Raw genomic sequence first — 21,477 nt, 5'->3', positions numbered from 1 at the left:
GCGCGCGTAGCAACCGGACACCAGCCGAACAAACGCTGCCTGCGGCGCGCACACGTCCGCCCAGCAAGTTTGTCCCTGCGTGGCTTCCGTCACCAAGCGTCTCGCCCCGCCACCCCCGCCCGCCTGCTCCCGAGCCACTCCGGCCGTCGCGGCCGATAGCGTCACGACGCTCACGGCCAATCCGAGGGCGGCGCGCTGCACTGCCGTCACGCGCTGCCTCCGCCCGGTGGGAAGGGGTGTGCGTCGCGCGTGCGCAGTGGCATCGGCCGCCGGCTCACGCGTGTGGAGGCACCGCCGCGCCTGGCTGTAGTCGCGCTCGGCGCGGGGTCCCGGCGGCTGCGGCGGCGCGCGGGGTCGGCGGGGTCATGTCGTGGCTCTTCGGCATCAACAAGGGCCCCAAGGGCGAAGGCGTGGGACCGCCGCTGCCGGTGCAGCCCGGGGCCGAGGGCGGTGGGGACCGCGGCGCGGGAGACCGGCCGGCGCCCAAGGACAAATGGAGCAACTTCGACCCCACGGGCCTGGAGCGCGCGGCCAAGGCGGCGCGCGAGCTGGAGCGCTCGCGTGAGTGCGGCGGGGCGGGGCCGGGTGCGGGCCCGGGTCGCGGGAGGCTCCCCCGCGGGGCGCCGGCGTCTGACCGCTTTCCCGTCTTGGCAGCCGAGCGGGCAGTGGCGGCCGCAGCCCCGCGTCTCGCGGGAGGAGCCGGCCCCGGGAGTGCGCCGGGCCGCTGCCGTCTCTTGTGCCCGGAGGTTCGCAGCCTGCCTGTCCCCTTCGCGCGCCTCAGGTGAGCAACCCGGGGCAGAGGCGCCTGCAGAGACCCAGGTGGCAGGTGCAGGGCCGGGCCCCGGTGTCCGAGGTCGCCCAGGGCCTACGCGTGGCCGGATCCGGGGGTGCGCCCCGGAGCTGCTTGGCACGCGTTTCACTTAAAGAGGAAGCGTGTATGAGGGTCGCTGTAATTATTATTTTTTAACTTATTTTATTCGAGAGGCAGAGCGGCAGGGAGAGACGGAAAGAGACTTTGCTGGTTGGCTGTGCAAGGCCAGGGACGCCATCGGGTCTCCCACGTGGGCGCAGGGGGCCGATTGCCTGGGGCGTCCTCCCCCGCTCCCCAGGCGCGTTAGCAGGGAGTTGGGTCAGAAGCGGCACAGCCGGGACTCAGCCGGCAACGCGATGTGGGATGTTGTCCAGCGTCACCCGCCGGCCACACACCAGCCTGAGGGCCGTCGGCTTTTAGGGAGACCGCCGTGAGCAGGGCCTGAAGACCCTCAGGCAGAGGGAGCTGGCCCTGCCTGATGGCCTTCAGGACCCCATCCGCTGGTGCGGAGAGTTCATTGTATCGCCGCTGTGTTTCAATGTTTCACAGCTGGCGCCGCCTGCTGATGGCAACAGCAGCGGCTCCTCTCCCGGAGGAAAGGCGGGTGGGAGGCGGGTGCGGGCAGGAGCTGCTGGCCTGGCCGCAGGCTTGGGGGGCCTGGCTGGGCTCCCCCTCCCGGGCGCCTCGCAGAGTGTAGGGCCCTGGGGTTCACCCACCCCTGCCCGCCCCCTCGCACTTCTCAGCCCTGGGGCTCCCCCCCTCCCTGCGCTCCCCAGGCTCCTGCACTGGTCGCCCCAGAATCCTGAGCCAGCCGTGCCCCAGGGCCAGCCCCTCAGGTCCCACCAGGCAGGGTCTGGCAGAGCTCCCCGGACGGCTGTAGCCAGGAGACCAGGCCCTGCCCCATGCGCGGTGTCTGGATTCTGTCCCAGGAGTGGACGTGCCATCCTTTTGTCCCTGTCTTCCCGTCCCCAAAGTCTGCTTCCCGCGATGCCCCGTGCCTGGCTACCCGAGAGCCCCCATGCCAGGCCTCTGGACGCCCCGGTCCCCGAGCCTCCCGCTCTGAGCTCCCGGGCGTGGGAAGTGTGGCTCAGTGGCCCCTGCCCGCACACTGGCTGCCTCCTCTGTCCTCGCTGCTGCCTCTGGCCCAGCCGTGGAGGCTCCCGCGGTCCGCGCGGCCCTTGACCTCGTGGTGGAGGGAGGCGAGGCCGGGCCTTCCCTGCCGCCTCTCAGCTCAGAAGGCCCTCTGGGACAGGACCCGGCCTGCAGACCCATCCACGGTCAGGGCGTCTGTCTGAGCACGCGCGGCTCCAGGCTGTCCAGCGCTGGGCCTGAGTTCACTGTGTGTGCGTCAGTGTTTCTGCAGCCTCAGAGGCGGCCGGGGCTGGCGCTTGCCGCCTGGCTAAGCCACTGCTAGGCGCCTGCACCTGAGGTTGAGTCCCGGCCCTGCGCCCACTTCCTGCTGGGGCCTCTTTGAGGAGCCCTGAGTTTCTGGCTCCAGCCTGGCCCGGTCCTGGCATTTGTGGACTGAACCAACCGATGGGGACTTCCTTGTTCTCTGTTCATTTCTGCCTGAACTAAATAAAAGCAAGAAGGGGAATACAGAGACAGGTGAGAGGGACAAATCAGACGCATTCCAGCACTGGGTGTGGCTCCCAGGTGTTCCCACCTGCCCATGTTTTTGTGTGTTGGAAGGCTTTTTTAAAAATTTTATTGAGGTCCCAGTGCTGTGGCATAATGGGTAAAGCCACCACCTGCAGTGCTGGCATCCCATGTGGGCGCTGGTTCCAGTCCCGGCTGCTCCACTTCTTTTTTTTTTTTTATTTTTTTATTTTTTTTTTTTTTGACAGGCAGAGTGGACAGTGAGAGAGAGAGACAGAGAGAAAGGTCTTCCTTTGCCGTTGGTTCACCCTCCAATGGCCGCCGCGGCCGGCGCGCTGCGGCCGGCGCACCGCGCTGATCCGATGGCAGGAGCCAGGAGCCAGGTGCTTTTCCTGGTCTCCCATGGGGTGCAGGGCCCAAGCACCTGGGCCATCCTCCACTGCACTCCCTGGCCACAGCAGAGGGCTGGCCTGGAAGAGGGGCAACCGGGACAGAATCCGGCGCCCCGACCGGGACTAGAACCCGGTGTGCCGGCGCCGCTAGGCGGAGGATTAGCCTAGTGAGCCGCGGCGCCGGCCCGGCTGCTCCACTTCTGATCCAGCTCCCTGCTGTGGCCTGGGAAAACAGCGGAGGACGTCCCAAGTCCTTGGGTCCTTGTACCCGGCTGGGAGACCCGGAAGAAGCTCATGGCTCATGGCTCATGGCTTTGGTTTGGCGCAGCTCCAGCTGTTGCAGCCATTTGAGGAGTGAACCAGTGGATGAGAGACCTCTCTCTGTCTCTGCCTCTGCCTCTAAGTCTCCTTTTAATTAAGTAATATAAATAAATCTTTTTTTTAAAAAAAGATATACACTTAAGATTACATTGAGAGGGATCGGCACTGTGGCATAGCGGGTAAAGCTGCCTCCTGCAGTGCCGGCATCCCATATGGAAGCCAGTTTGAGTCCCAGCTGCTCTACTTCTGATCCAGCTCCCTGCTATGGCCTGGGAAAGCAGTGGAAGATGGCCCAAGTGCTTGGGCCCCTGCACCTGCATGGGAGACCCAGAGGAAGCTCCAGGCAGCTCCTGGCTTTGGATCAGCCCAGTTCTGGCTGTTGCAGCCATTATGGGAGTGAACCAGTGGATGGAAGACTTCTCTCTCGCTCACTCTCTGGCTCTATCTCTGTCTATAACTCTTTCAGATAAATAAATAATTATTTTTATTAGACAGGTAGTTACAGACAGTGAGAGAGAGACAGTGAGAATGGTCTTCCTTCCATTGGTTCACTCCCCAAATGGCCGCCACAGTCGGCGCTGCACGGATCTGAAGCCAGGAGCCAGGTGTTTCTTCCTGGTCTCCCATGGGGTGCAGGGCCCAAGCACTCGAGCCACCCTCCACTGCACTCCTGGGCCACAGCAGAGAGCTGGATTGGAAGAGGAGCAGCCGGGACCAGAACCCGGTGCCCATGTGGGATGCCGGCGCAGGTGAAGGATTAGCCATGTGAGCCACGGTACTGGCCCCAATAAATAAATTCTTTTAAAAAAAGATTACATTAAGATATCCACTTAAAATTTTTTGATGAGCGAGAGAGCGTGCTTCCATCTGTTGGTTTACCCCTGGGCTGGGGCCCAAGTTGGGAGAGACGGGGACTGGACCCAGGTCTCCTGTGCTGGGGGATCGGGCCCGGCAGCTGGAGCGCTCACTGCTGCCCCCGGGGCTGCGTCAGCTGTGCAGCTGGGACTCAGATCCCCGAGTGCCGTCTTGTCGCTGTGCCCAGCCCCGCCTCTGGGTTCTGGGGGAGCGCTGTCAGGGAGCCGCGGAGCTGACTTCCAGAACGCCCCGCGCCGGCCGGGGCAGAGGCGCCAGCCCGAGCGGGCCGTGCTGCTGGCGCCTGCTTCTCGTTCCTTCTGCCTCAGCCTTGGTCGCGGAGCTGCAGGCGTCGGTGTCTGAGCCGAGCAGACAGGCGGCACGGCCACGGCCCTAGCCTGTAACTGGGGAGCTCCCGGGTGTTGGCCTGGCTTTCGGCCCTCAGTGAGCTTGGGTGGTCTTTGGCAGTTACCTGGGCTAGGACCATGTGTGGCACCAGGCTCTCAGTCGGGGTCGGGGCGGCAGCCTCTGGAGGCAGAGGTCACAGGCACGATGTGAGCAGGAGTGAGGGTGGCAGTGGCGGGGGCTCAGGGCCCCCGACCGCAGGCCTGCTTGGCTGCTTGTCCGGGCTTCCTAATGCTCTGTCCCCCGCAGGCCACGCCAAGGAGGCGCTGAGTCTCGCCCAGATGCAGGAGCAGACGCTGCAGCTGGAGCAGCAGTCCAAGCTCAAGGCGAGTCGTGGGTGCGGGAGGTGCCGTGGCTGCGGGAGGTGCCGTGGCTGCGGGGGGTGCCGTGGCTGTGGGGGGTGCCGTGGCTGCGGGGGGGGTGCCGTGGCTGCGGGGGGTGCCGTGGCTGCGGGGGGGTGCCGTGGCTGCGGGGGGTGCCGTGGCTGCGGGGGGTGCCGTGGCTGCGGGAGGTGCCGTGGGTGGGTTCCGGCCTCCACACACGTGGCAGGGGAGGCGAAGACAGCCGTCCCCTGGGTCTCCAGCGCTGTGTGGCACTGTCATGCGGTGCAGCAGAGGCCTGCGGGTGAGGGGTGGCAGGTCTTGGTTGGGGGGCTGCCCCTCTTCTCTGGTTCCTCTGTACTCGGAGCACGGGCTCTGCCCTTGGCCCTTGGCTCTTGTGAACGTAGATAGCTTGAGTCCCAGCCTTGGAGCAGGGCTGACAGATGCCCCTCAAAACCAGAGTGCCCTGGGCCTGGTCTCCTGGCCCTGGGGTCAGGCTTCCTCCTGGGCCTAGGCTCCGATGTGACGGCTGACTTTGGAGCGGGGGGCACCCCGGCACTGCCCAGGTCAGCTGGTGTAGCACGTGGCCGATGAGCCCCAGGCGGCAGCCCTGAGCCGCGTGTTCTGCAGGAGTACGAGGCCGCCGTGGAGCAGCTGAAGAGCGAGCAGATCCGTGTGCAGGCTGAGGAGAGGAGGAAGACCCTGAGCGAGGAGACCCGGCAGCACCAGGCGGTGAGGGGCAGGAGTGAGCCTGGCGGCCCTGGGCAAACCCCCGAGGCGTGGGTCCCTGCAGGCTGAGCCAGTGCAGCGCCCGGCTCGGGGTCCAGACGGCGGCTGTCGGCAACTGTGGGAGAGGATGGCCCGGGCAGGGCCTGTGCAGCAGCTGCTCCGGTTAAGCTGTGCTGTCACCCCCTCTTCCCCTAGAGAGCCCAGTACCAGGACAGGCTGGCCCGGCAGCGCCATGAGGACCAGCTGAAGCAGCAGGTGAGAGGCCACGCCCTCCGGGGGCCGCAGGCCTGTGCTACCCCTGGGGGGTCTGCACGGCCGCAGCTCGCAGGAGGGCGAGGACGCGCGTGGGCACAGGAGCTGGCGCTCAGTGCCTTCTCTGTGGGCTCCACACAGAAGATATTCCAGTTTTTCTGAGGACTCCAAATTTTTTAAATTTACTTTTGCTTATTTGAGAGGCAGAGAGGAAGAGAACAGAAATTTCCCACATGCCCTGCCTGTGTGTTCCCGAGTGCCAGAGCAGCCACGGCCGGGTCAGGCCACAGCCAGGGTCCAGCACTCAGCCTGGATCCACGTGGGCGTCAGGGGCCCGAGTCCGAGCCGTCACCTGCAGCCCCCAGGGTGCCTGCTGGCAGGACGCTGGAGTGGGGAGTGCAGCCTGGACTCCGTCCCAGGCCCTCGCTCCGGTGCGGGGTGCAGGTGCCCCCAGTGTCTGACCCCCGTGCTGAGCACCTGCCCCTGCCTGAGGGCCCTGGCCAGGTGAGGACGCCCGCGGGGCGCACGGCTGTGACTGGCTGAGGGCTGGGAGAAGCCTGGTGGGTCTCCCGGGGACGCCGCTCGTCCGTCTCCAGTCTGCAGGAGGCTTTTGTAGGGATTGTTGGCAGTTTTGGGCATTCCAGCTTTGAGTCCACTAAGAACAAGGCGGTCTCCTGTGAGAATCGCACCGGGAGGGCCCCTGCGTGGCCCCAGCCCGTTCCCCACAGGCTGTGGGCAGCGGGGGTGGGTGGGCGGGTGCCCAGCCCGCTGCAGCCGCAGCCCCTCGGACGCGTGTCGTTCTGACTGTGAAAGGCCTTTCTCTGGCTTCCTCGCAGCAACTTCTTAATGAGGAGAATTTACGGAAACAGGAGGAGTCCGTGCAGAAGCAGGAGGCCATGCGGCGAGGTGGGGCACGGGGCGCGGGGCCTGCCGGTGGGGCGGGGCTGCTTTGGGCACCTCCGTCCCCAGGAAACATGGAAGCAGCACCCGAGGGCCTGGTGTTCTGCATCCGGCGTCTCAGTCTGCGGCCACTCGGCCTTTCTCTGGGCCTGGCCCCCCGGGTCTCTGCAGGGAGTCCTGGGGCTGCTGAGCATGGGTGGGAGTGGTCATGTGTGTTTAGAGTCCTGTGGCTCAGTTTCCATGACGTCAGCGCCATGGGGAGGACACGGATGTCGTGCCGCGTGCGTTTTCTGCTGTTTTGAAGGCTACATTTCAATATGCGTGGATCCCGTTTGTAGTTTCCCACGTTGTTTTCTGTCTTCAAACCCATTGTCCCGAGGAGGGTTGCTTGGGTCCGGGGCCTGGTGTCAGGACCGCTGTGACTGCTGAAGGGCTGGCCAGGGACGTGGCCTGCTGCCGTGGCCCTGAGCCTGTCCGAGGGCCTGTGTGCACACCTGCAGCGTGAGCGGAAGCAGCTGTGGCCCTCGGCCAAGCACCGCTCTGCCTTCTCCCGGACAGCCACCGTGGAGCGGGAGATGGAGCTGCGCCATAAGAACGAGATGCTGCGGGTGGAGGCGGAAGCCAGGGCCAGGGCCAAGGCCGAGCGGGAGAACGCAGACATCATCCGGGAGCAGATCCGGCTGAAGGCCGCCGAGCACCGCCAGACCATCCTGGAGTCCATCAGGTGGGCGAGCCGGGCCCGGCCCCCCGCCTCCCCGTGCCTGGAGTCCATCAGGTGGGCGAGCCGGGCCCGGCCCCCCGCCTCCCCGTGCCTGGAGTCCATCAGGTGGGCGAGCCGGGCCCGGCCCCCCGCCTCCCCATGCCTGGAGTCCATCAGGTGGGCGAGCCGGGCCCGGCCCCCCGCCTCCCCGTGCCCGAGGTTGGCAGGTGTAGCCTCGCCAGTGTGAAGCGGCCGTCCTGGGGGGCCTTCAGACCCCTTCTGCTGCCGCTGTCTCAGCAGGGCTGTCCTGTGCTGGCCTCCTGCTGACCTCAGCGTGGGAGGCTGTGGCAGGGTCTTGGTCTGGTCCAGCAGCCCCTGCTGGGGTCCCCGAGTCCCCCCAGTCACCTGACTGCTTTGCTCTGCAGAACAGCTGGCGCCCTCTTCGGTGAAGGCTTCCGTGCCTTTGTGACAGACTGGGACAAGGTGACAGCCACGGTGAGCGCCACGGTCTGCATGGGAGCCCCCGTGGGCCAGTCCCGTCTCCAGGGCCCACGCAAGGCTCCAGGTGCAGGCACACTGGATGCTGGTGGGGCACGGCCTGCTCTGCCTGACCCACGCGGCCGTGGTTCCTCAGCGGGGGGAGGCGCACGCAGCCAGATGGGACCCAGCCTCTGGGCCGGGGGCATTTTGGACCTCTCCGTGTTAGCTTGTCCGTCTCCTGTTTGTGTAACAGCGCTGAGGCTGGACAGCTTGTGATGTCAGCCTTATGCCGTGAGGGGCACCGTGTCCTGGCCAGTGCCCCTGGCTGCACACAGAGGGGCCCAGCAGGGAGCTGAGTGGTTAAATCCCCCGGCCCCTAGCCCCCGGTGTCCTGTCGCAGACCCTGAGGCCTCCGTGCAGGCTCGAGCTGTGGGTTCCTGTCACCCACGTGGGAGGCCTGCATTGAGTTCTTGGCTCCCGGGTGCTGTGAGCACTGGGAGTGAACCAGTGAATGGGATCCGCCTCCTAGATGAGTTCCAAAGAAAGGGGCCCTGTTCCTGGAACAGTTAACCTCGCTGCTTTCCAAAGCTGGCACCCTGGCTTGGAGTGGCCTTGCTGGTCACACCCTGCCCCCCTGAGCCAGTCACAGCACACCAGCGCGTCCTAACCTCCTGGGACAACCCCCCCCACCCCGCCCTTGGGCTGGAGACCAGTTCTCACCATGGCCAGTGTGTAATGGGCTCAGTTTCCAGCAGGGGGCGCTGCTGCTGCTCAGACCGCCTTCCTTGTGAGGTTCTGTGCTTGGGAGAGAGGAGGTGGGTAGGTGTTGCCAGAGGTGGGGGCAGGAGGTGGCCTCTGACCCCTGGGCCTTGGGGACCAGACACCCTCTGGGAACCAGGGTTCTGTGGCTCCCCGCGCTGGCAGGGTGCCCAGCGTGCAGTAGGTGTTCTGTGCAGTGGGTGTGGCTCCCTGGCTAGGCTGCACCTGGCCGGTGAGGGGAGAGCCCTGCACACGCCCCCTCACCGTGCATGTGCGGGGGAGCCGCTGGGCCGCTGCCCAGTTCTCACGGAGTGCCTCGTGGTTGTTGGTCGGCTGTGCTGCCAGTGGCTCTCGGCCGCAGAGCGCCTCCCTCTCGAGCTGCAGAGAAAGTCACTCAGACGCTGGTGTTCGGTTCAGTTGCTTCCTAAAGATGGACTCGGACGGCAGAAGGGGTGGGAGAGCGCTTCCAGCCCTGGACCACTCCCCGGATGCCTGCCCGCTGCGGGGGCTGGGCCGGGCTGCAGCCAGGAGCCAGGAACTCCGTCCAGGCCTCCCCCGGTGCAGGGCCAGGATCTGAGGTCGCGCCTGCAGATGGTTGAGCGCTGCGGGCTGCGGGCTTGGGCCGAGCTCGGTCGGCGTGGCGGCCCGGCTCCTGCGGCCCCTCGAGGAGTGGTGACACGTCCCTGCTGTCTTTGCTCCAGGTGGCTGGGCTGACGTTGCTGGCGGTCGGAGTGTATTCTGCCAAGAACGCCACGGCTGTCGCAGGCCGGTACCTGGAGGCCCGGCTGGGGAAGCCGTCCCTGGTGCGCGAGACGTCTCGTATCACAGTGCTGGAGGCCCTGAGGCACCCTGTGCAGGTGATGCGGCACTCTGGGACCCCCACCCTCCCCCAGGGGCTCACGCCTGCACCTTGGTCAGTTTGTTCTCTGCCTGCTGCTGGCCACAGTCCTGTCACGGCTGTGCGGGGACCCCCACCTGGCCGGCCCCTGGGTGCACTCAGGCAGTGCTGGGCGGCTCCCTTAGGCAGCCGGAGTAGGCCACAGGGTCTCCATCTGGTCTCCCCTGGTCAGAAATGGCCCAGACCCACAGCAGGCAGCCAGGTCGGCCAGTGACTCCGGGGCGGGGGCCTGCCCGCCACTGTGTGGCCGCTGTGGCTGCCCAGCCCCCACCGAGATCAGTGGCCATGCCGCGGCCTGTGCTGCCAGCCCCATGCTGCTGTCCCGCAGGTCAGCCGGCGGCTCCTCAGCAGACCCCAGGATGCCCTGGAAGGTGTTGTGCTCAGCGTAAGTGGCCACTGGGTCACGGGTGCCCCAGGAAGGGTGTGGGAGGAGCTTCTGCAGTGCCACTCCCCCAGGCTGTCAGGGGGCGGAGCTTCCCCCATCACTGTGGTCTTCTCTGGACAGCCCAGCCTGGAGGCACGGGTGCGGGACATCGCCATAGCAACGAGGAACACCAAGAAGAATAAGAGCCTGTACCGGAACATTCTGATGTATGGGCCGCCAGGGACTGGCAAGACACTGTTTGCCAAGGTGAGAGCTCTCAGCTGTGCGGGTGGGGGGTGGCTGGGGAGGGGGCCTGGCCCAGCCCCTGTTGTCCTGGGCGGGAGCTGGGGCCGTGTGCACGCCGGGCAGGGTCACAGCTGCCATCTCCCCACTCTGCCCAGAAACTGGCCCTGCACTCCGGCATGGACTACGCCATCATGACGGGCGGGGACGTGGCCCCCATGGGGCGGGAAGGCGTGACTGCCATGCACAAGGTCTTCGACTGGGCCAACACCAGCCGGCGAGGGTGAGATGCCGCGCCCCCACACTCACGCTGGGGCGGGTCGTTTGGTGGGGCTTCCACCAGACTGGCCGTGAGGGAGGGCGGCTGCTGGTTCTGAGCCCTCCCTGGCGAGTGCCCATTGCCGGAGTGCAGCCGGCGGCATGGCTGTGAGCATGCGGCTGCTGCACACCCAGGGACAGGCGGACAGACGCCATGGCGCCCCCATGCCCTGCATGGCCGGCCCGCCTTGCTGCCTCTGCCCTGGCCTTTGCCTTCTGTTCTGGCTGAGCCTTGCCCTGGTGTCGGCTTCAGCAGCCCCCAACCTGCCCTGGCCTGGGGAGGGTTGGGTGGGGCCTTCCAGGAAGGAGACCTCCACGGTTCCCACGGGTGGCTGGGAGCAGGGCCGCACTGTGGAGTCCAGGAGGGGTGGGGGTCACGGTTGGAGCCGCCCAACAGGCGGAGCCTGTGCATGGAGTGGCTCCTCCCCGGGGCCTGCCCCAGCCGCGGCCCTGCTCCCGGTGCTCCCGGTGCTCCTGGTGCTCCTGGTGCTCCCGGGTGCTGCGGCTCAGCCAGTCCCTCGCCGGGACACTCTGGTTCACAGCCTCCTGCTCTTCGTGGACGAGGCAGACGCCTTTCTGAGGAAGCGGGCGACCGTGAGTACTCCGTGGAGGCCCCCGTCTGGCCGGGGCTGTTGGCAGGGCCGGGGGCTCCCGTGCTCCCGTGCTGGGCGTCCCTGTGGAAGGCTGTGGGCTCTGTTTTGTCGGCTGCTCTTGCGTGTTCAAATCGGCTTGCAGTCAGGCTGCAGCCTCCCAGCTCCGGCTCGCGCACTGTGGTGGCGGCCCCGCCCCTCCCTGTGGCTCCGCCCAGCTGCTCCGTCCTGTGCCCAGGTGTACCTGCTGCTGGCCGCCCACACGGAACATTCTCTCCACAGGAGAAGATAAGCGAGGACCTCAGGGCCACCCTGAACGCGTTCCTGCACAGGACGGGCCAGCACAGCAGCAAGTAAGGGCGGCCTCGCTGGGCAGGGCCCCGGTCCCGCCTGAGGTGCGCTCGGTGCAGCACGGCCGGGGGCCACCCCCACTGCTGGGCAGTCGGACCGCGAGCTGGGGGGCTGCTGAGCGGCGCAGCCCCAGGGCCTTGGCCTTGCTGCTCTGCCCTGGCGGGGCCTCTGCAGGCCTGCACTGGCCAGGGCCGGTGTGTGGCCGCTCCCTGTGCAGGCCAGGGTGAGGGCTCTGCCCAGCTGCACCCTGGACCGCAGGCCCCTGCTCTTTCCAGACCCCAGGGACCCTCTGCGCTCTTTCCAGTTAAGCCCACGAGTGCCAAGGGGTCGGTTAAGGAAGTGCAGTGGGGGTGGGGGCCAGGCCTTGGACGCACAGAAGTTCTGTGCCCCAGGGTTCGGGGCACAGAAGAGTGGTCGGGCCTGTGGGGTGGGTCTTCCAGCGTTTTTCTGGGTTCAGGTGCCCCTGGGGGTGGTCCGCGGCCGCTCAGCCGCTGCTGTCTGCCGCCGTAGGTTCATGCTGGTCCTGGCCAGCAACCAGCCGGAGCAGTTCGACTGGGCCGTCAATGACCGCATCGACGAGCTGGTCAGCTTCGAGCTGCCGCGGCAGGAGGAGCGGGAGCGCCTGGTGCGGATGTACTTTGACAAGCACATCCTCCAGCCGGCGACGGAGGGAAAGCAGTGAGTGTCCGCCCGCGCCCGCGGCCCGCGGCCGCCCCCTGCCGGACTGGGCAGGCCGGGCCTCGGGCCCGAGTCCTGGGGACTGTGAGGGCCGCATCATCGGCCCCTTCCCTCCCTGGTCAAGGCCTGAGCGGCTGCACCTGTGTGCTGCCCCGGGGGGGGGGGGGCGGGTTGGTCACTGTTGTCCACCGCTGAGCCAGCAGCCCAGCCCCTACTGTCCCAGGACACAGGCGCCTGCTGCTCCAAGAGCTGCTCCAAGGGGCTGTGGCACAGGCTGCCTGCGGCCGGGGCCCCTGTGCCGGGCAGTTGACTGCCGTGGTGGTGAGGGCTGGGGTGCCCCCGTGAGCAGAGGCTGCTCGGGGGCCATCTCCAGGGGACTGGGTTTTGCACACATGACCTAAACCCCCCCCGGCACCATTTCTGTTCTAGAAGAACTCAGGTCCCCTGGAACCCACTTACCTGGGCCTGTCCTTCGCCCTGTCCCTGTCCCTGGCTGGCAGACTCCTGCTCCCAGTGGCTGTCGCAGCCCGAGCACCATGGCCTGATTTCTGTGACCTCTTTCCCTGCATTTTCCTCAGTCCTTCAGCCGGACGCCATAGGCATTTGTGTGCTGTCCTCGGGTCTGGCCTGCCTGTGCCCGTGTGCCTGTGTGCGGGCAGCTGTGCTGGGTGTGCAGAGGGCAAGGCTGCCCCCACAACAGCTGAAGACCTGGGCCCTCTCCCGTGAGGGCCGCCCCAGCTCCCGCAGGAAGGGGAGCAGAGTTGGGCTCACGGGGTCTCGGGCACAGACTTGGGCAAGCGTGGGGCAGGTTTGCAGCCTCCCTCCTGCTCCTGTGCCCGCGGGAGCCCGTGGCCGTAGGGCTGTGGCCTCGCCCGTGGGCCTCAGCCCTCGCACCCCCGGGCCCCCTCCTGCAGGCGGCTGAAGCTGGCCCAGTTTGACTACGGGAGGAAGTGCTCCGAGGTGGCCCGGCTGACAGAGGGCATGTCGGGCCGAGAGATCGCCCAGCTGGCTGTGGCCTGGCAGGTGAGTGGGGGACGTGGCCCACGGGTGCCATGGGGTCAGGCCCTCAGTCATCCGCCCCTGGTACAGGGGCCCCGTGCTGAGGACGGCGAGGGGGGCTGGTGGCTTCACACAGATCAGATGAGGCCCAACACGGCTCCCCAGCCGCGGGCAGAAGCGCGAGGTGGCTTCCCATGATGTCAGAGCCAGGCCGCAGCGGGCCCGTGCTGTCGGTGCCTCCTGCCGGCCTGCCGCCCTGTGCGTCCTCACGGCGTCCCCACTTCCCAGACCAGGCCGGGGGCCAGGCACGCATGGCCCTCTCTGTCGCCCCAGGAAGGTTCCAACAGCAGGTCCGCAGCTGCCCGGGCCGAGGAGCCAGTGTCCCGGGTGGTGCCGTCCCAAGCTCTGGGTGCCAGGAGAGAAGAGCCGGCGGGCGGCGGCTGCCCCCCAGCAGCCCGGCTCGCAGTGGGTGCTTGGGGTCCAGGGCTGTCGCCACCGCCGACTGGAAGGGGAGGGCGTGAGGCCGGGCCCCGGCAGTCCCAGGCGGGGAGGCCGTCCTCTTGGGCCCTGGTGCAGACGGTGCCTGGCTGTCCTCGCGGTCTCCAAGCACGGCCTCTCTGGAGGCAGCGTGAGGAACGACAGCCCCCCCTGGCTTGGCGCCCCTCGCACCATGGACCAGAGCAGGTGACGCCACCCCGTGCCCGGCCGGCAGTTGGGAGAGCCTGGGGCGCTGTCGCGTACTGTCCTCGCCAAGGTTGGGGTGGGGGCGGCAGTGTCCTGGGGGAGGGGCACCTCGCTTCCCACCTGGTTGGGCAGGACAGTGCCTCCTTGGCTTGAGCGGAGTGGCTGCTCCTGGGTGTGTTGGTGCCGGCCAGAGCAGCCACATTGGTGTGAGGTCTGTCGCTCACCTCCGTGGCGGGGCGGAGGGTGTGCACTGTCCCTGAGCACGGAGTGGGGGCAGGTGTCGGGGTCTCCTTCCTGTTCAGGCTGCCAGGGTCCTACTGTGGGCCTGGGCTGGGGCGGGCTCCACCGGCTGCTGGGGACACGTGCAGGCGTCTGTCCTGAGCCCTGGCCGCAGCAGGGGCCGGACCACACGCTGGTCTCTGTTTAACTCTCGCCCCCTTGCCCCCCCCCCCCCCCCCCGCCCGCGGTGCAGAGGCCCCAGCCTCTCATCCTGGGGTGTGGCTTTGGCACTTCCTGATCATTGGTCTCTTGGAGTGTGATTGCATTTTCATTTTGGTCGAGAGGTGGCGCTCTCTTCACTGGTTCATTCTCAGTGGCAGCAAGAGCTGGGCCTGGGCCAGGCTGCGCCAGGAGCCGGGAGCTCCAGCTGGGTCTCACGCGGGTGCAGGGGCCCTGCTCCCCCGGGCGCTGGGTCAGGTCTGGAGGACACGGAATGTGGGCATCCAGGGCTGGGCTCAGCCCGCGCCTCCACACTGGCCCCGCTTGCAGTCACTTATTTATTCACTGGAAGTCAGCGGGCTGGCACTGTAGCACAGCAGGTACAGCTGCCGCCTGAGTGCCGACATCCCGTATGTGCGCCGGTTCGAGTCCCGGCTGCTCCACTTCTGATCTGGCTCTCTCCTGTGGCCTAGGAAGGCAGTGGAAGATGGCCCGAGTGCTTGGGCCCTGCACCCACGTGGGAGACCCGAATGAGGCTCCTGGCTCCTGGCTTTGGATCAGCACAGCTCTGACCATTGTCACCATTTGGGGGAGTGAACCAGCAGATGGAAGACTGTCTCTCCCTCTCTCCCTCTCTCCTTCTCTCCTTCTCCTTTTCCTTCTCTCTAACTGACTTTGAAATAAATAAATAAATCTTTTTTTAAAAAAAAGAGTTACAGGCCGGCGCCGCGGCTCACTAGGCTAATCCTCCGCCTGCGGCGCCGGCACACCAGGTTCTAGTCCCGGTCGGGGCGCCGGATTCTGTCCCGGTTGCCCCTCTTCCAGGCCAGCTCTCTGCTGTGGCCAGGGAGTGCAGTGGAGGATGGACCAAGTGCTTGGGCCCTGCACCCCATGGGAGACCAGGACAAGCACCTGGCTCCTGCCATCGGATCAGTGCGGTGTGCCGGCTGCAGCGCGCCGGCCATGGTGGCCATTGGAGGGTGAACCAACGGCAAAGGAAGACCTTTCTCTCTCTCTCTCTCACTGTCCACTCTGCCTGTCCAAAAAAAAAAAAGTTACAGAGAGAAAGAGCTCTCCCATTCTTCCATTGGCTGGTTCGCTCCCCAGGTGGCCACAGTGGCCAGCGCCGGGCCAGGCTGGAGCCAGGCGCTCCCGCTGGGTCTCCCACGTGGTGGGCGGAGGCCCAGGGACTCAGCCCCTCTGCCCTCCGTAACAGGAGCCGGGTCGGAAGCGGAGCAGCTGAGCCTCCAGCCGGTGCCTCTGGGGGTGCCGGTCGTGGGAGGCTGCTTGTCAATTTTTTTTTTTAATTTAAAAAATTTTTCAAAAACATTTCTTTAGTCATTAGAAAGGCAGTTTTGTGGGGGAGCTTCCGTCGCTGGTTCACTCCCCAGATGGCTGCAGTGGCTGGAGCTGAGCCGATCAGGAGCCAGGAGCCTCTTCCGGGCCTCCCGCTGGCCGTCTTCTGCTTTCCCTGGCCATTGGCAGGGAGCTGGACAGGCAGTGAAGCAGCTGGGGCTGGAAGTGGTGCCCACGGGGTGCCGGCGCTGCGGGCGGGCCTCTGGCTAGTCAGGAGCCCTTGAGACCCCATGGGAATTTTAGGGCGAGATTTTCTAGTTCTGGGAAGAACTGGCACTGGAATTTTTAAAAGCACCAAAGGCAGGGAGGGAGGGAGGTCTTCCCTCCGGTTCTCTTCCCCAAATGCCTGTAAGAGCCGGGCTGGGCCAGGCGGAAGCTAGCAATTCCACCTGGGTCTCTTCACAGTGCAGTGTCCCCAGCACTGGGGCCGTCACCTGCTGCCTGCCAGGCACCTTGACAGGGAGCTGGATTGCAGGGGAGTGGCCAGGCCCAGGCAGCCGAGAGGGCGCGCGGCCTGTGGCTGCTCTGGGGTGCTGAGTTCCCTCCTGGGGCAGGTTTCTGGAGCTCCGCTAACGCTGCGCCTGGGACTCGTTACACGGCTGTGGGTGGACGGCTTTCAGCAGCCTCTCTGCCTGCGCCCACATGGCCGTGGCCTGCCCGGTGGTGCCGTGGGAGGCCTCTGCAGCACCCTGCAGCCCCGGGATGTGGGGTGAGGGTCTCTGCTCAGCCGTCGGAGGGGAAGGCCCCATCCCCCGCAGCGTCCCAGGTCCTGTGCCCCTGCAGGTCTGCAGTGGGGGCGCTCGGCCAGGTTCCTGGTTTTAGTCACTGAGAACCAGGCGGGGGGAGCGGGTCCGGGGCCCTGCCCGAAGCAGAGCTGTGTCCTCTTCCCTGCCAGGCCATGGCGTACGCCTCTGAGGACGGGGTCCTCACCGAGGCCATGGTGGACGCCCGCGTGCAGGACGCCATCCGGCAGCACCAGCAGAAGACAGAGTGGCTGAAGGCCGAGGGGTCGCTGCCGGGGGGCAGCCCCCACCCCAACCCCTGAGCCCACGGGGCTGGGCGGGGCTTGGACCCCAGCCTTTGCAGCAGCCGCCCTTTCCTTCCGGGGGCCTCCTTCCTGCCCCTGGGGAGAGGCGTCCCCAGGCCCCACCCACCTGGGCCCCCCAGGCACAGCAGGTGCTAGCTAAACCCCCAGGGGGCCACAGGATCGGGGTCTGCTGTGGGCTAGGCCGGGGGCAGGACCCACCGGGACACCAGCGGGTGGCCTGGGCCCTTCCCCGGCATGAGGGGCCTGGTGGCTGTGCCGGGGCCTGCTGCTCCCCCAGGGTGGAGCTGGGGTCTTTCTATCAGAACTGAATAAAGCCGTCTGAGCTGAGCGCTGGCTGGTCGTGTTTGTCCGGCTGCACTGTGGCTCTAGGGTCAGGGGTGACGGACGAGGCAGAGGCTGGAGCTTTCTGGAGAGTTTACTGACCAGGCGGGGTGGGCATCACAGGGGGGCGCCGTGGCCGAGGACCCCGACCTCCGCCCCCGCCTCGCGGTCGCGCACGCCGCACGCACATGCTCCCGTGTGCCGGGCGCTGGCCCTCGGCGCCTCCCTCCCCTCCAGACGACACGGATGGACAGATGGACACAGCTCACAGGAAACACACACAGCGGCTTTCAGCTGGACGTGGCCGCAGGCCGGTGAGGCCGCTGTGCCCTGCCCGGCTGGGGCCCTGCCCCCCTGAGGCCCGGCAGCCTCCCCCACCCCGGTCCCCGCCCCTACCCCCTGTATAAAAAGGAGAGACAGCACCTTCCGCTGGACTTGCCTGGTGGGCGGCTACGCCGGGCACGGCCCCAGGCGCCCTGGGCCCAAGGCTGCCGTCCAGTCCCACCGGCCCGGGCGCCCACGAGGTCCCTTTGACGTCTCGGTGGCCGGCGGCCCTGGGGCCCCGGCGAGTCCTGTGCGCGGCTCACAGGTGCCGCGGGCTGGGGTGGCCGTTGTGGTAGAGTTTCTGCTTCACGTGCACCATGTTCCCGGCCGCCTCCTCGAAGGGCCTGTGCGGCCGCCGCCCCAGCTCCCGCAGGCTGCACAGCTTGGGCAGCCAGGTCCACGAGCCATCTGCAGGGGGACAGGGCGGGTGAGGCGGCCGGCGCGCGCCGCGGGCGTGCCGGCGCGGTGGCGCGGTGGCGCGGGCACTCACCGTAGCGCCGGCCGGCCCTCCAGGCGCGCACCGCGCAGTGCAGCACGCCGTCCACCCACACCAGGAACCAGCTGATGCAGAAGCCCAGCAGCAGCCCCAGCATGAGGTCGATCTCCTGCTTGGTCACACTGTCCGTCACAAAGTAGTTCTCCGCGGCGTCCACCACCGACTGGTCCCCGTCGTACGGGATCACGTAGTGGACGTGGTGCCTGCGGGCGGCAGGGCGGGCTGGCACCTGTCCTGCCGGCCCCGGGCCCTCGCTGGAGGCGCTGAGAGGGGACTCGGACCCCCAGGAGGGCAGCAGTGGCCTGAGCAGCCGGGCCAGCTCGCAGGAGCCGCTGCAGGGCCCCAGCACGCTGGCCCGGTCGCCAAGCCCAGACACCAGCGGCTCCCCAGGCCCCTTGGCCCCGCCCCAGGGGCCGCCGCCCGTGGTCAGCCTTGCCCTGGGCTTCGGGCCCCCGCCTCACCCCAGGCTTCCCCTGTTCCCGGCCTCTCCCTGCTCTGCCAGGCAACGTGCCTGCTGCCCACTCAACTGGCCCTGGAATGGACAGCACCCAGCCGTGCAGCCCCTCCCCGCTACATGTCCCGCCGCCCACCACGGCCCGTCTTCTGGACCTGGGCCCAGGCTCAGGCCTCGAAAGCGTCCAGCCCTCATCCCCTCCCCGACGGCTCCCTCCGAGGCTGGGCAGGCTTCCTCCTCCAGAGGCCCCCTTGGCCCTCTGACCCCAGGTGAGGGGGCCCTGCAGAGGGCAATGGCAGCCTGGACAACCGGACAGGGAGCCGCCCTCCCTGCCGCGTGCTCTCCGGCCAGCGGCATCAGGCTGTGCCCGCCCGTGGCTGCCTCTCCTGTGCCCACGCCCCACACGCCCACGCCCAGCACAGTTGCAGGTGTGGCTCCACGGGGCTCTGCAGCGCTCTGCAAGGCTGCAGCTCCCGCCTCCCCCAGGAGCCGCGGCACCCCCCCCCCCCCGTCCCAGGTTCCACACCTCCCCCTGGGGACCCTCCCTGAAGGACCCGGCCTCTCGCTGCCCCCTGCGGCCACACCCTGGTGCCCTCCTTGGAGTTGGGCTCGGGCCACAGATGCAGCCGTTGGGGACAGGAAACGGCCCCGCGGTGAGCAGCGGCAGGAGCTGACACCGGCACCTCCCAGCCACTGGGCGGGCCAGCGTGGGGCATGAGGGAACGGCCCCCTCTGCCCTGTAGGGACGGCCGGGCAGGGCCCCAGACCCCTGGGGCTCCGGATCTCCAGGGGTCAAAGGTCATGACCAGCCCCCCCCGCCCCAGGGTGGGTACGGGGGGGGGGATAGTCTCCCAGATGAAGCAGAACAAGATGTGCTAACTGCACACGCATGTCTGACGTGTACATCCACGCGTCCTGCCTGCGACACACATGCTCCATGTGGGCACGTCATGTATGCACGCCGGCCACATGCACAGGACACGGCGAGTATACAGTGGCCGCGGCCCTGTAAGCTGCACAGCCAGCAGGAGTGGGGCGCACGCATGCACGTGGCTCGGCACACGCATCCTCGGTGGAACACTGAGGTGCGCACACGGATGCTGCTGGCCGACATGCGTGATCTGGAACATTCACCTGCACACATGTATTCCATGTACAGTCCACGCACAGGCATGGCCAAGGCATTCGCATGTGTGCACAGGTTCTGCACACACATGCACACATGGTAGAAGCCACTGCGGCAGTGTGTCCACGGGTCACACACGGACCCCTCATGTGGCAGCGCGGAACCTGCACACATGCTCACACACGCACGTGGAGACACTGCCGTGTGCTGTATCACACATGTACCTGTGGACACACATGTCAACACACAAAGTGCCTTGTATGTAGATGTGTACAGAGCATGTACGTGTAGACGCGCACGTGCAGAAACGCTCCATGTGTGGTGCGTCCGTGTGCAAACTGCAGCGCCCAGCCCTGCGTGCTGCCACGGCACGTGACATGCGTGTCCCCGCCTCGGGAGGGTCTCAGGACCCGGGGGTGGAGCTCCCTTTGTGCCCCTCCTTGGCCCCCAGCAACCTCTGCCCCTCCACGCCCGGCACGAGGGAAGGGCGTGTTCACACCCCCAGCCGCTCTAATGCACACGTGTCCAAGCCCACAGCCACGGAACACGCTCTGGGAGACACGTGGCTGCCCTCACCCCCGCCCTGGACACCCACGGGCGCAGACTCGGCAGGGGTGAGGGCGGCGGCGTGGGCGACCTTGGGCGCGTCTGCGGGCAGCTGCCGCCAGCACCTCCACGTGTGTGTCCAGCAGGACGCCGGGGGTCCCGCGGGAGGAGCATGCGAGCCTGCGTGTGCGCACACGTGAATATGCACAGATGTACACACATGCGCGTCTCATGAGAACATGTTTATTTCATACACTGACGTACAGACATGCACGGTCAGGACGGCGCCACCACGCCGCGTGCACAGGACGTCACACACCCACAGGTGCCGCAGGCCTGGGCTCTGCCCGGCTCCGAGTGACCTTGAGCAAGCCCAGCCCAGCCCCTGCCTCGCTCCCCTCTCCACAGCCAGCGGACGCCCAGGACCCCCGGGGGGCCCTGCCCACCTGACCCTGTGCACCTGCCTGCTCGCCCCGGGTCGGCGCTGGGTAGCACAGCCTCCCCGCCCAAGGCCTGCGCCCGGGAGGCAGGGCCGGCCCTCCACGGGGTGGACAAAGACCAGCCTGCTGCTCAGGCCGCCGGCCAGGAGGCCCCAGGACCCGCTGGGCCACCCGCCGGCTGCCGGGGCCCCTGAGGCGGGGGCGGGGGCGGGGGTCCTAGCGCGCTCACCTGTGCATCCCCAGCGGCGGGCTCCCTGGGGTTCAGGTCCGACTCCCCTCCCCCCGCGCGCCCGGCTGGCCGGGGAGGGGGGCCCTTCGGGTCTTGCGCGTCTCTGGCCCAGCCTGCGTGGGACTCCCGCTCCGAGGGGCCCCGCCGCACGTGCGCTCACGCGTGTCTGCCCGGCCTCGCGGACTCACCGGCCGCAGTTGCAGTGACAGACGCGGTCTTCGCCCCGCAGGTGCGGGAGGATGTAGTTGTGGAACCGGTCCAGCAGCGCGTTCATGTCCATCAAGCAAGCGATGGCCTGGAAGAGCCCATGACGGGTCAGCGGGAGAAGCGGCCCGGGCGGAGGTGGGGGCGGGGGTGCGGAGGGGCGCCCAGGCTGGGGAGGGGGCGCGGGGCAGGCGCGCAGGGGAGCGCAGGCCGCGCGCCGGTAAACAAGGCGCGGGCGTGTGGGGGGGCGGCGCGCGCAAGCGGCGGCGCAGGGGGCGTGCGGGAAGCCCCCCCCCCGCCCCGGCTCACCATCACGATCGACGCCCCCAGAATCATGAAGATCATGGTGTTCGCGCTCATGGGCATCGGGCGGGGCCGGGCCGGGCCGGAGCGCCGCCCCCCGGCCCCGGCGCCCCCCCGGCCCCGGCCCGATGCTGAGCCCCCGCCGCCTCCGCAGAGGTCAGCGCCTCCCGGGAAGCGCCGCCGAGCCGCGGCAACCCCTTCGGCCGAGGAAGGGACGCGGGCGGGGGCGCCCAGAGGAGCCAGGGGCCGCTGCGGGGTCGCTGGGCCCGGGCCGGCCCGCGCGCTGCGCTCCGCCCTCCGGTCCGCCCTGCGCGCGGCGCGGCGCGGCGCCCTCCTCCCGCCTCCTCCGCGCGTCCCTCCGCCCTCCGCGCCGCCGGCCTCCGCCTCCCGGGAGGGACCTGCGCCAGCTCGGCGAGGGGACCGGGCGGCAGCTCCCAGGTCCTCCCCGCACCGCGGCGGCAGGGACCCCGCCCCGGGACCCTGGGAGCCTCGTCCCGCCCCCATCCGCTCGGGCCCGGCCGCCGTCACCTGTGCCCCGCGCCCCTGG

At 67.8% G+C, this 21,477-nt stretch overlaps 2 protein-coding genes across 3 annotated transcripts; one reads left to right on the top strand and one right to left on the bottom strand.

Moving 5' to 3' along the window:
* Positions 1–248: 248 nt before the first annotated feature.
* LOC103347023 (ATPase family AAA domain containing 3A) lies at positions 249–16,814 on the top strand. 2 transcript variants are annotated; one of them, XM_070079422.1, is made up of 17 exons: positions 249–561; positions 655–781; positions 4,630–4,706; positions 5,331–5,432; positions 5,625–5,684; positions 6,518–6,587; positions 7,140–7,305; positions 7,707–7,776; positions 9,222–9,377; positions 9,747–9,803; positions 9,924–10,049; positions 10,184–10,308; positions 10,886–10,937; positions 11,216–11,286; positions 11,795–11,962; positions 12,877–12,985; positions 16,335–16,814. In XM_070079422.1, the coding sequence occupies exons 3-17, from the start codon at positions 4,662–4,664 to the stop codon at positions 16,482–16,484; spliced, it is 1,527 nt and encodes a 508-aa protein (XP_069935523.1). In that variant the 5' UTR covers positions 249–561; positions 655–781; positions 4,630–4,661; the 3' UTR covers positions 16,485–16,814. The 2 variants fall into 2 exon arrangements, with proteins under 2 accessions (XP_069935523.1, XP_051696434.1); XM_051840474.2 differs by lacking the exon at positions 655–781 and having other exon boundaries at positions 253–561.
* A 70-nt stretch (positions 16,815–16,884) lies between these two features.
* TMEM240 (transmembrane protein 240) lies at positions 16,885–21,247 on the bottom strand. The gene is made up of 4 exons (XM_051840476.2): positions 20,937–21,247; positions 20,612–20,718; positions 17,623–17,831; positions 16,885–17,540 (listed from the first exon to the last, which is right to left on the bottom strand). Exons 1-4 carry the CDS (start codon positions 20,991–20,993, stop codon positions 17,392–17,394), a joined length of 522 nt encoding a protein of 173 aa, XP_051696436.1. The 5' UTR covers positions 20,994–21,247; the 3' UTR covers positions 16,885–17,391.
* Between the last annotated feature and the right edge of the window lie 230 nt (positions 21,248–21,477).

Source organism: Oryctolagus cuniculus, chromosome 7 (assembly GCF_964237555.1).
Source record: "Oryctolagus cuniculus chromosome 7, mOryCun1.1, whole genome shotgun sequence".
NCBI classification, from domain to species: domain Eukaryota; kingdom Metazoa; phylum Chordata; class Mammalia; order Lagomorpha; family Leporidae; genus Oryctolagus; species Oryctolagus cuniculus.
Note: the sequence above shows the minus strand (reverse complement) of the source record. Positions and strands in the feature narration are given on the sequence as shown.